Source organism: Labeo rohita, chromosome 16 (assembly GCF_022985175.1).
Source record: "Labeo rohita strain BAU-BD-2019 chromosome 16, IGBB_LRoh.1.0, whole genome shotgun sequence".
NCBI classification, from domain to species: domain Eukaryota; kingdom Metazoa; phylum Chordata; class Actinopteri; order Cypriniformes; family Cyprinidae; genus Labeo; species Labeo rohita.
The window spans coordinates 1,619,108-1,632,266 of NC_066884.1; the positions used below are offsets into that span (position 1 = coordinate 1,619,108).

General features: G+C 27.7%; 1 protein-coding gene across 5 annotated transcripts in view; it reads right to left on the reverse strand.

Moving 5' to 3' along the window:
- Positions 1–13,159, reverse strand: part of kif13a (kinesin family member 13A) — an 87,656-nt gene that overhangs the window by 5,990 nt on the left and 68,507 nt on the right. For 2 of the 5 annotated variants that reach the window (XM_051131052.1, XM_051131055.1), the window contains exons 26-37: positions 12,248–12,283; positions 9,832–9,931; positions 9,616–9,742; positions 8,403–8,458; positions 8,153–8,277; positions 5,248–5,424; positions 5,037–5,129; positions 4,805–4,957; positions 2,512–2,589; positions 2,376–2,426; positions 2,190–2,295; positions 435–586 (exon numbers count right to left, since the gene is read on the reverse strand). In XM_051131052.1, coding sequence (XP_050987009.1) covers positions 435–586; positions 2,190–2,295; positions 2,376–2,426; positions 2,512–2,589; positions 4,805–4,957; positions 5,037–5,129; positions 5,248–5,424; positions 8,153–8,277; positions 8,403–8,458; positions 9,616–9,742; positions 9,832–9,931; positions 12,248–12,283 — 1,254 coding nt within the window. The remainder of the gene's footprint in view (positions 1–434; positions 587–2,189; positions 2,296–2,375; positions 2,427–2,511; positions 2,590–4,804; positions 4,958–5,036; positions 5,130–5,247; positions 5,425–8,152; positions 8,278–8,402; positions 8,459–9,615; positions 9,743–9,831; positions 9,932–12,247; positions 12,284–13,159) is intronic. The other 3 variants (XM_051131056.1, XM_051131054.1, XM_051131053.1) reach the window with 2 other exon arrangements.

Sequence of the window (13,159 nt, forward strand, 5' to 3'; positions counted from 1 at the left end):
CAGGGTCCAAAATGAACTAATATGGGGAAAAAAAAAAAAAAAAAAAAAAAAAAAAAATCACAAGCAATAAACATTTCTCACCAACTAAAATTATATTTTGGCATTTTTAAAAATTGAAATAATTTGGGTGTTTCATTTTTCATTAGTGTTGTCTTTGATTCGAACTGAATTAATGTCATTACCAGCTAAATGATGATTTTTACTAGCATTTGGACCTTAATTTCGTGTTCATTTCGGACCCTGGCTGAAGGACAGCTTCTCTGTGGACTGAGAGACACTTAAAGACACTTCAGTACAGGAATCAGAGCCTGAATCGCTATCAAATAATAAAATATGTGAGAATATGGAGAGTGGAAACACAATATGAATGGTGTGTGAGAATGAGACACATAATGGGAGCATTCAGTGTTTGTGTGTGTGTGTGTGTGTATCACCTCCTGTCCCAGCAGAGGCCGTGCCTCCAGAGAACGCTTGACTTTGTTCTCCTCCTTCACTGGCAAGAGAGATTTGAGGAACTTGGGCGGTTGAGGAGACAGAACCTTAAATGGACTGGAGTTGAAGAACGTCGGACTCTCTGGTACTGATCCTGAAGAGAACGTTTGCATGAAATAATGCATAAAGGCGTTTAAAAGTGCTATAAACAAAAACAGAACACATTTTATTTTATTATTATTACTATTAATATTTTATAGTAGTTAAGAACAATCATAATTTCTTTTTAATTATAAATATTTATTTAGATTTTCTTTTTGGAAGTGTTAAAATGTTACATGTACCATTTACGACTAATAACCATTACATTTTTTTTATTTAATTAAAAAATATATATTTTGTGAAGAAAAAAAAAAGTTTGCATATGGCCGCTTAAAAATAATAAAAATAAAATAAAAAATATATAAAACTTTTCTGTTTCATTTTATTGCATTTTTGTTTTTGTTTTTCTGAGGAAAAAATAACATTGTACATTTTCCCCTAATTTTCAGAAAACACCCACTAAAATGTCATTCAGTGTAACAATCTTGTCAGTCATATATACAACAAAAATCAGTTTATGACATATTAAAAGACAAATTACTTTCACCCCAAATACTATTTTTTAAAATTTGCTACTATCCTAGGTTTTGCCCATTTGTCAGTAATATTTTTTTATTTATTTAAAACACAATAAAATTTAACATGCTCCCTTATTATTTTATATATTTTAATATATACAAGTCAGAACAAGCATGTTGTTTGAATTTTACAATATAAAACAAAAGGTTAAAAGGTCTAGTTGCCCAAAATTGAGAAAATATGGTACATGATTTGAATTTCTATTTACTGATTTCTTTTATTTTTAAGTGTTGAAGTGACGTACCATTTACTACTAATAACAATTATATTTTTTTTGTGAGTAAAAAGTTTACATAAAACAATAAAGTGTTTTATGTTAAAAACAATAAGTGTAATACTGCTTTAAATTGTTGTTTTTCCAAAAAAAAAAAAAAATATTAAAAAGTTTTCTGTTTAATTTAATTGCATTTTTGTTTTTGTTTTTATGAGGAAAAAATAAATATTATACATTTTTTCCCTAATTTACAGAAGACGCCCACTAAAATGTCATTCAGTGTAACCATCTTGTCAGTCATATTTACAACAAAAATCAATTTATGACATTAAAAGACCAATTACTTTCACCCCAAATACTAATTAGTTGTAATTCTACATTTTTAAAATGTGCCACTATCACAGGTTTTACCCATTTGTTAATAAGATTTTTTTTTTACTCATTTAAAACACAATAAAATTTAATATGCTCTCTTATTCTTTTATATATTTTAATATGTACAAGTCAGAATAAACATGTTGTCTGAATTTTTGACATTTTATTCTTCAAAAACATAGAAGTAGACACTTTACTTACATTTAATGTGCTATGAACATAAAATCACTTTTGTACATTTCTTTTGATGGGGACATCTTAAATGTCTTTGACCAACTATTAAATAAAAAGTTAAAAGTTGCCCAAAATTGAAAAAAAAAAAAAATTATGGTAAATTATTTTAATTTTTATTCACTAATTTCTTTTATTTTTAAGTGTTGAATTATTTTTTACTTATAAGAGTGTTGAAGTTTTTACATTTATTATAATAATATATTATTATTGGTCATTCATATCATTTCAGGTGAAAGCCAGTTTCATTGTTTACCATGATTCTCTTTGTTTTTGACGGGCGTGTCTTTTGAGAGAGGACTGTTGAGTGAAGCTTCATGTAAATTGGATTCAGTGACGTCTGTGTGTCCGTCGCAGTGAGTCTGTGGAAATAGAGTCAACACTCAGACAGGGACATTCACAACAAACACATCGGCTGTGAATCTAGTATGTATTCACCAACCTTCACGTCCTCATCCTCACATCCGTTCCCGTCTGGTTTACAACAGGAGCTCTAAACAAATATATATTACAGTCCTGTTATATAATGCATGTTTTTTTTGTTTCTATACACGAGCAAACTGTAGATCTGGTCTTACGTGCTGGACGTTGGGCGTGCTGAGACTGCGCCGTATGTGTCTGCCTTTAGCGGAGAGAGCTTCCTTTACTGTCACGGCCTGAATGAACACACACACACACACACAAAAAAAACACACTAAATGCTAGAGATCAACCGATAATCGGTTTGACCAATTGTTTCCCAATATTTAAGAATTTTTCCATAATCGGATATTGGTTTTGTAATATTGGATCTACCCATAAAAGCTGCCATCTTGTTGAGAGTTGAGGTAATGATTTCAGGTAAAGTAATCGTTATCAGTTAAAAAAAAAAAAAAAAAAAAAAAAAAAAAAAAAAAAAAAAAAAAAAAGAAGTAAAACAAATAAATATCGGTTCTGCATATCGGTTATTGCACATATAAACATGCAAATAATCTGTATCTGAAAAAAAAAATCTATATTGGTCAATCTCTAAAACACTTAAGCAGAAAGAGCTGCTAAAAAGCAATAAATAAAACATTGGCTCTGCATATCGGTTATCGGGCACATAAACATGCAAATAATCGGTATCACTATCATTATATAAAAAAAAAAATCAATATCGGTTGATCTCAACTAAACAATCCAACAGAAACAGCATATAAAAGTAAAACAATAAATATGTACTGGTTATGGATTTCGGTAATTGGGCATATAAACAAATAATTGGTATTGGTATCATCACAAAAACATCAATATCGGTTGATCTCTACTAAACACTAGCAGAAACTGCAGATACAAGTGAAATAATAAAAAAAAAATCTGATTCTGCATATCGGTTATCGGTTACGTATACATGCAAATAATTTGTATCAGTTATAAAAAAAAAAAATCAACATTGGTTGATCTCTACTAAACACTACAGCAGAAACAGTGGATAGAAGTAAAACAATAAATAAGTAAATACATATTCTACATATCAGTTATAAGACACAAAAACATGCAAATAATTTGTATCTGTGAAAAAAAAAAAATCAATATTGGTCTCTAAAACACTCAAGGAGAAACAGCAGCTAAAAAAACAAAACATTGGCTCTGCATATCGGTTATCGGGCAAATAAACATGCAAATAATCTGTTTCAGTTATATATATATATATAAAAAAAGCAATATAGGTTGATCTCTACTAAACATTCTGCATTTTGGCTTTTGGGCAAATATACATGCAAAACATCAATATGGGTTGAACTCTACTAAACACTCCAGCAGAAATAGCAGATAAAAGTATAATAATAAATAAGTATTGTTTCTGAATATTGGTTAACAGGTTAACATCTCTAAAACACTCACGCAGAAACAGCAGATAAAATAAAACAATAAATAAAACATTGGTTCTGAATATCGGTTATCGGGCACATAAACATACAAATAATAGGTATCGTATTATTATAAAAATTAATATCGGTTCATCTCCACCAAACACTCCAACGGAAACTGCAGATAAAAATAAAATAAAAAATAAATATTGATTCTCTATATCGGTTATTGGCACATAATCACACAAATAATCTGTATCGATTATAAATCAATGTTGGTTGATCTCTACTAAACACTCAGAAATTTCTACACTGAAGATAGAAATTAAAAAATAAGTAAAATCTACATATTGGTTATCGAGCACATAAACACGCAAATAATCGGTGTCTGTATCATTATAAAAAAAATCTATATCAGTTGATCTCTACTAAGCATTTCAGTATAAACAGCAGATAAAAATACAATAAAAAATACATATTGATTCTCTATATCGGTTATTGGCACATAAACACGCAAGTAATCTGTATCGGTTATAAAAAAAAAGCAATATTGGTTGATCTCCAAAACACTCAAGCAGAAACAGCAGATTAAATAAAACAATAAATAAAACATTAGTTCTGCATATTGGTTATCGAACATAGAAACAAATAATTGGTATTGGTATCATTATAAAAAAATCAATATCGGTTGGTCTTTACTAAACACTACAGTAGAAACAGCGGATAGAAGTGAAACAATAAATAAATACAGATTCTACATATCGGTTATTAGGCACAAAAACATGCAAATAATCGGCATCCGTTAAAAAAAAAAATCAATATCGGTTGTCTCTACTAAACAAATAATCAATAACGGTATAACGATATAAAACAAAGTAAAACAATAAATAAGTATTGGTTCTGGATATCGGTTATTAGGCACATAAACATTAAAATAATCAGTCTCATTATAAAAAAATCAATATCGGTTGATCTCTACTAAACACTCCAACAGAAACAGCAGACAGTGAGAGAAATCTGTGCAAAGGTGAAGCCGAACCTGCCGCAGTCTCTCCAGACACAGGATATTGTCGACCTCCAGCACTCCTCTGGTGTATTTCTCTATGTACGTCTCTCCATCGAGCGTCTCCTCGCTCTCTCCTCGCGCCGCCATCAAGGCCAGAGTCTCGCGCTCCTCCGGCTCCTCAGACGCCTGTTCATGAAGACAGCGCGTGTGTGATCGGTGCATTCAATAAGACAAACATGAAGAGGAAACAGTGTGAAGTTTATACCTTTGGTATGTTGGACACGATCTCATACGTCACTCCACAGGAGTACAGAACGTTCTTCAAAGACATCCGTCTCTTCAGGCTCTGAGTGAAACTCTATGAGACGCCAGTCATGTATTAACATTAATAATATTTTCATGTCAATTTCAAACATTGCTGTTTTAATACAGTAATTAAGATCAATCTCAAAGCTGTTTTTCTGTGTTTTCCAGACCTGTTTGTTGTAGATGTTGACGGCGATCCTCTTGCGCAGCACCAGCTCCACAGATGCCGGGTGACTGAGCTGAACCGTGGCTTTCACGATCAGGTAGATCCGCTCGCTGGGCGTCGTGATGCGGTTCAGATGGATGGAGTCGTGGATGGACGAATCCCAGGAACACACGGCCGACACCTGACAACAAGAGTCATGTATTTATGTTATGAACAATTACATGACAATCACACGTCTCATTACAGCTCTACTTAAAACACACTCTTAAATCGCCAAAACTTTAGAGGGTGAATTCATAAAATCTCCAGATCACCTTTAAAAAAAGAAAAGCTGCTCAATTTCTTATGTGTATAAATTAGGACTTAATTAGGACCATCATTTTTACATTTAGACATTATGTTCAAGCAAATTCCACACTCCAAACTCCCAAATTCTCATGTGCATTTGTTTATTTACATATTTATTTATTTATATAATCTGCATTATTCTCATTGGTTAATTTCATTAAATCAACATGACCTTATTTTTATACAATATATACATTTATAATTTAAATAAATAAAAATAAGAAGAAGAGGAACAAGATTTGTATAAAGCATTAAATTAAGCTAATTTTAGGTCCATTATGATTTAAAAAAAAAAAAAAAAAAAAAAAAAAAAAAAAAAAAAAAAACAACATAATAAACATTATTTCGAGACAAATAAGCATCCTAAAATCCCAAATTCTAATGTGTGTTTCTTTATTTTTTATTTTTATTTATCTATTTTTTGTCATTTGCATTATTCTCATTGATTAATTTAATTTAATTAACATTACATTATTTTTATTTTAATATTTTTTTAAAAATAATTTAATTTTTTTTTCTGTAATTTGCATTATTCTCATTGGTTAATTTTATTAAATTAACATTACCTTATTTTTATTTCAATATTTTTAAAAATAATTTAAATAAATAAAATAAATAAAATAAAAAAAAATTAAGCAGATTGTAGGTCCATTATGATTTTTTTTCAAAATTTCAAGACAATTCAGCATCCCAAATTCTCATGTTTTTTTGTTTTTTTTTTGTAATTTGCATTATTCTCAATTTCATTAAATTAACATTTAACATTACCTTTTAAAATTTTTTATATATTGTATATATTAAAAAAAATAATAATTTAAATAAATAAAAGCTATTTTTAGGTCCATTATGACTTTTTTTTAAAATAAAACATTATTTCAAGACAATTCAACATCCCAAAATCCCATTTTTTTTATTTATTAATTTTTTGTAATTTGCATTATTCTCATTGATTCATTTCATCAAATTAACATTACCTTATTTTATTTTTATATTTTTTAAAATTATTTAAATAAATAAAATAATAATGCTAAAATTTGCATAAAGCATCAAATTAAGCAAACTGTAGTCCATTATAATTTTTTTTTTCAATAAAACATTATTTCAAGACAAATTTAACATAAAAAAATCTAATGTTTATTTATTTATTTTTATTTATTTACTTTTTTAATTAAATTAACATCACCTTATTTTATTGTTATATATTTTTAAAAATATTTTATTTGATTATTTTATTTTTATTTATTATAAAAATAATAATAATACGATTTGTATAAAGCATTAAATTAAGCTAATTTTAGGTCTATTATGAATTTTTTTTCAATAAAACATTATTTCAAGACAATTCAACATCCCAAAATCCCAAATTCCCACGTGTGTTACTTTATTTATTAATTTTTTTGTAATCTGCATTATTCTCATTGGTTATTTAATTCAGTTAACATTACCTTATTTTATTGTTATATATTTTTAAAATAATTTAAATAAATAAAAATAATAAGAAGAGGATTTGTATGAAGCATTACATTATGCTTATTTTAGGTCCATTATGTTTATTTTATTTTATTTCCAGACAATTCAACATTCCAAAATCCACAAATTTTGATGACTTTAATGTATTCAGACATACACTACCGTTCAAAAGTTTGGGGTCAGTAAGACTTGTAATAGTCTTTAAAGAAGTCTCTTATGCTCATCAAGGCTGCATTTATTTGATTAAAAATATAGACAAAAAACAGTAATATTGCAAAATGTTTTTACAATATAAAATAATGTTTTTTATTTTAACATACTTTAAAATACAATTTATTCCTGTGATGAAAAGCTGAACTTTTATCAGCTGTTACTCCAGTCTTAAGTGTCACATGATCCTTCAGAAATCATTCTAATATGTGGATTTATTATTAGAATGATCAGTGTTGGATAATATCAACAGTTGTGCTGCCAAATATTTTTTGGAACCTGTGATTTTTTTTTTTTTTCAGGATTCTTTCATGAATAACAAGTTTAAAAAGTACAGTGTTTATTCAAAATATAAATATTTTATAACAATGTAAATTATTTATTATTAACTTTTAAGAAACTTTTAATTATTAACTTAATACATCCTTGGTGAATAAAAGTATTAATTTCTTTAAAAAAAAAGAAAAAAAAAAAGGAAACAATAAAAATGTACTGACCCCAAACTTTTGAATGGTAGTGTATACCTTAAGTGTTTTTTTTTATTTTTTTTAATTTTCATTATCTTTATTGGTTAATTTTACTAGATTAACTTTACTATAATATTTTATCAAAAAAAAAAAAAAAAAAAAAAAAAAAAAATCAACAATATTAAACTGCCTATTTTTCCATTAACGCATCCCAAAATCCCTAATTATCATGATTGTAATAAATCCAGACATCTTCATTTATTTTGGTAATTTTCATTATTCACATTTGGTCATTTGCGTATGAGAAATCCTAACATAATAAACCTTTCAAAACAGGCCAACCATGAACTCATGAATCTGAGTTTGTTCAGATTCATGTGAGTGTCATTTTAACAGGTTGAATATTCCTGTCACCTCGTCATCGCTGTGTCTGATGATGGGCAGGTAGAAGAAGGGGCTGCCGTGCTCTTTGGGGAGGATGGAGTTGACGCCGGCGGCGTGAGGACCGGTCAGCTGATCGTTCACCGTCAGATTATCAGCTGCAAAACACACATTAAAGATAAAAAACCATCACACGCAAGCAAGCCTAAATCACTGATGTGACAGGATCGTGCAAATCAGCAAAACCTTCAGCCTTTGAAGCCTGAAGATCAATATAGCTCACCATTCAGATCCAGGAAGAGCACAGGAATATGAGCCTCCATTCCAGCAGAGGGAACCCTTGAACAAAAAAAAGACAAAAACACACTGAGGTGAACACTTTTCCTCCAAAACAGTTGATCCAATAACAGGTTTCCATTTCATGATAGTCAGTTTAGTAGCATTAACTTTCAAAATCAGTACAAGCCTGCATCACTCATTATTGAATTAGTGAATTACATTTTACATTGAATAGTACTGCAAGATACTGTTATTTAATTTCTTGTAAAGTGCAGGTTGAAAATTAGATTAAAGAACATCTGTTTAAGATTTAATGGTGAAAGAATAGTTTAAAAATACTTCATGTAATGTGCAAATATTTACATTTTAACTGAAATTTTAAAATATTCGTGTTTTCTTTTTCTTTTTATTGTATTTAAAATAAATATTTTATATTTGCAAAAAGATAAACGACTTACAGTAATGTGAATCTAATTATTATTTTATTTTATTTAAAATAAATATTTTATATTTGCAAAAACTAAATGACACAGTAATGTGAATCTAATTTTTATTATTTATTTTATTTAAAATAAAAAATAAATATTTTATATTTGCAAAAAAAAATAAACGACTTACAGTAATGTGAATCTAATTTTTATTATTTTATTTTAAATAAATATTTTATATTTGCAAAAATATAAATGATTTACAGTAATGTAAATCTAATTTGTTATTATTTTATTTTATTTAAAATAAATGTTTTATATAATATAATATATTTAATTTAATTAAATGATTTAAATTTCATTTAAATCATTTAAATTACCTTTATTTTCCTGTTTGATTTTTTACAAAATATTTGTACAATATTTTTATTTATTTTAATATTTTTTATTTGTATTAAATAAATTACTATTACAATAATGTCAATCTAATGAGAATAATGAGAATGTCTTTAGTTAAAAAAGCCTTAATAAAAAAAGTTAAATAAACGCAGAAAATATAAATTTTATTAATATCGTATTTACTTTAAATAAATTATTTAAATTTTAAAAATTACGTTTAAAATTGTACCAAAGTATTTTTAACCTTTATTTTTACATTTACAATATTTTTTTTTATTTGAATATTTTGTATTTTTATTAAATAAATGACTATTACAGTAATGTGAATCTAACGAGAATGAAACCGGTGTCTGCTGAGGTTGAGCAGTGCTGGTTTCCAGTGGTTCTCACCAGTGCGCCGGGGCCCCTGGGATCCCGCTGCCAGGAGCCGGAACCAGCACGGCGTTCCTCTCCTCTGTCAGACCGACCCACTGCTCCACCAGCCTGGCCTCTCGCTCCACGTCCTCCTCGGACTTCTCTGTAAACCACAGCACAGAAGCAGCACCATCATGCAATGCAGCCCAGAAGATCACAGCACTATAAGAGTCCTGCACAATGAACTCCTACCGGGCTTGTTGATGATCTTCTTGATCTGCTCCTCCAGATACTCCCTGCGCTTGATGAGGGCGTCAGACCAGCGCTCCCGAACGCAGTTCAGATCCTCCTCCTGCACAACAACATTCAGACTCAGAAACACCGCAGTTACGCCGCTGCTGCTCGGGTTTGCGCAGTGAGCGATTAAAGCTCGTTTGAGACAGGAAATACGTCAACAACTTTAAAGCGAGTGGAAAAGCATCTGAAGATCCCATTTGAAGTTCATCCCACTGATTAATCCACATACAGCACCTCCATCCCACACCGTGTCTACAATAAACACCAGTGGCCAAAAATCAACACTATCTGAATATATACAACCATATATATACATACAATCACCGAAAGGCTGAAAAATATAGAATATATACACGTATATTTATATAAATATACATAAATATATAAATATTGCGATATATATATTAAATATCATCAAAATGCTGAAAAATATACATTAAAAAATGAAAAGTTTCAAATATAATTATTATAATATTTTTGTTACTATAATTATATATTACACATTACATAAAAACATATTACACATTACATAAATTACATTATAAAATGATTATACAAATTAAAATGAAAAAGTGTCATATATGCAATATATTATTATTATATATTTAAATTACTAGTATTATAATTACAAAAACATTACATTAGATAAAATACATATAACATTATTATACAAAAGCATGCATATTAGATAAAATATTATTATTATTATTATTATTATTAAAATAAAAGATTCATAAGATTCAAAAGATATATATATATAAAATATTACTATTATTTTTTTAAGATTTTATATATATATATATATATATATATATATATATAAACATATTGCACATTACATAAATTACATTATATTATAAGATATTATAAACATTACTGTACACATTAAAAATTAAAGTGTCATATGTATTATAGTATATTCAAATTACTATTATTATAAATATTACAAAAACATTACACATTAGATAAAATACTTATTACAAAACATTACATAAAAATACATATTAGAAGATTATTATACAAAAGCATACATATTAGATAAAATACTTATTACAAAATAAAAAACTAAATGATTATTATACATATTAAAAGTAAAAGATTCATATATATATAATACTATATTACTGTTATTTTATTACATATAAATATATATATATATATTATACACATTAAAAAAGGAAAACATTTCATATATGTAATATTATATTATTGTTATATCATATTTATTACAGAAAAATTACATATTAAAACATATTAAAATACAAAATTATTAAAACTATTATACAAATGTATTATAATAATAATAATTATTATTATTATTATGCACATTTAAAATTTAATAAAATATAATTTTAGAATAATATATGACATATCAAAATTCACATGAAACTCTTCATTTTTATTCTTTAATTTTCAGTCTTTTGAGTATATTCAGTATACATCTCAATATTAATATAATTTCGCATAAATAGGGTGATCATCTCTGTCTAAACCAGTTACATAAAAAATGAATAATTTAATAAAATAAAAATTGTTGCATTTATTGTAAATACCCACCAAACCATAATATGCTATAAATTGTATGAAATTATTTTAAATTTAATTTTACAGCATGTACAATTTTATTGATTTTTTTTTTTAATTAATTAATTTTTTACTTAATTTTACTTTTAATTTTAACTTGTTTAAATTTATGTGGACACCAAGTGAAATTTATTTGCAATAAATAAATAAATAAATAAACAATTTTATTTTATTTACTGAGCATTTTACTGAGTAATCTGAGTGATCAAGCAAGTTCAGCTCATTTTTCTAATTATTCAGATTTTTTCAAATAGTATCTTATCCTAACAAACCATACATCAATAGCAAGCATATTTATTCAGCTTCCAGATGATGTCGAAATCTCAATTTTAAAAAATTGCCCCTTATGACTGGTCCAGGGTCACATATCTGTTTTCTGTCCTTATTTAAATAATAAAAGATTTCAGTGTAGACACGGTGTCAGGTGCAGATTTTTAGCCAAGCATCAAAAATCAATTTTAATACTTACACAACACCAGAATAAATAAATGAATGAATGAATAAAGGCAGACTAAATCCAGTGTGCCATTTTCAGACAGATGAAGCGTTCATACTGTACGCGGCTCCATCTAGAATGTACGTAAACATGCAGAATCATGCAGCCATGCACTGATCATGTGACCGAGTGAAGACAGCCGTGTGTTAGTGCGGGAATCTCTCATCTCTCGCATTAAACTTAAGCGCGATTATAACATCAGCCGCATTAATGGGCAATTATGATCTTAAATTCATCACGCTCCCTGTCTGAAGCACATGATCAGCAGCAGCAGCAGAAGTCAGAGTATACCTGATAACTATCCATATCGTCGTCTTCCTCCCTCTGCTGGAGAAAATACAGTCTCATGACTCCACAGGCCCGTCGCACAGACTCTAACATGAAGCAATGCATCCCTAAAACAGCCCTTGGCACTGAAAATTGACAGTTTCAAAATATAACTTTTTTGGAGCTTGTGTTTCCAGAAACGGCAAACTTCCGCACTCCACTGAAAGGCTCCTTGGGATGCATTGAGTCATTTTGACATATTGAATCAATAATGCACTGAATCTGAGCCAAATAATGACACTACTGTCTTCTGTAGATTAAAAAAATAAATAAACTCTGTCCGAATGCTCTCATACTTACCAGTTGCAAGACGAGGAATGATCATAAAACTAGTGTGATAGTGAGAAACTTTAATTAAATAACAAAAAATACTCACTATAAATTGAATAATAATTATTTTTAATATTTATATTTTATTTTTAATTACTATTTTGAATAATAATAATTGTTTAATACTAGAGTGATATTTCTTGTACTTCTGTTTAAAAAAAAGTTTTAAGCAGAGCAGATCAGAGTTACTTTCGTATCATTTGTATACTATTATAGCTTTTGTTAATGTTTTCGACTGAATTTGAATTAATTTTTTTCTATTTTAATTTTAGTGCATGTTTCAGTAATCTTGTTGTGCATTTTTGTCATTGTATTTATTTTTACTTTTTAAAAAAAAAAAAAAAAAATGTGTCTGTGTAGTTTTTATTACGTTTTATTTTAAATTGTTTGTTCATTTATTTATTTATTTATTTATTTATTTATTTATTTGTCTAGTTATTTTGGTATTGCAACTTGAACTAAATGGAAATGAGAAATATTGCCTTGGCAACTACCTGAAATGAAATAAAGTTTTATTTAATATTTAATTTTATTTCAGTCAGTGTT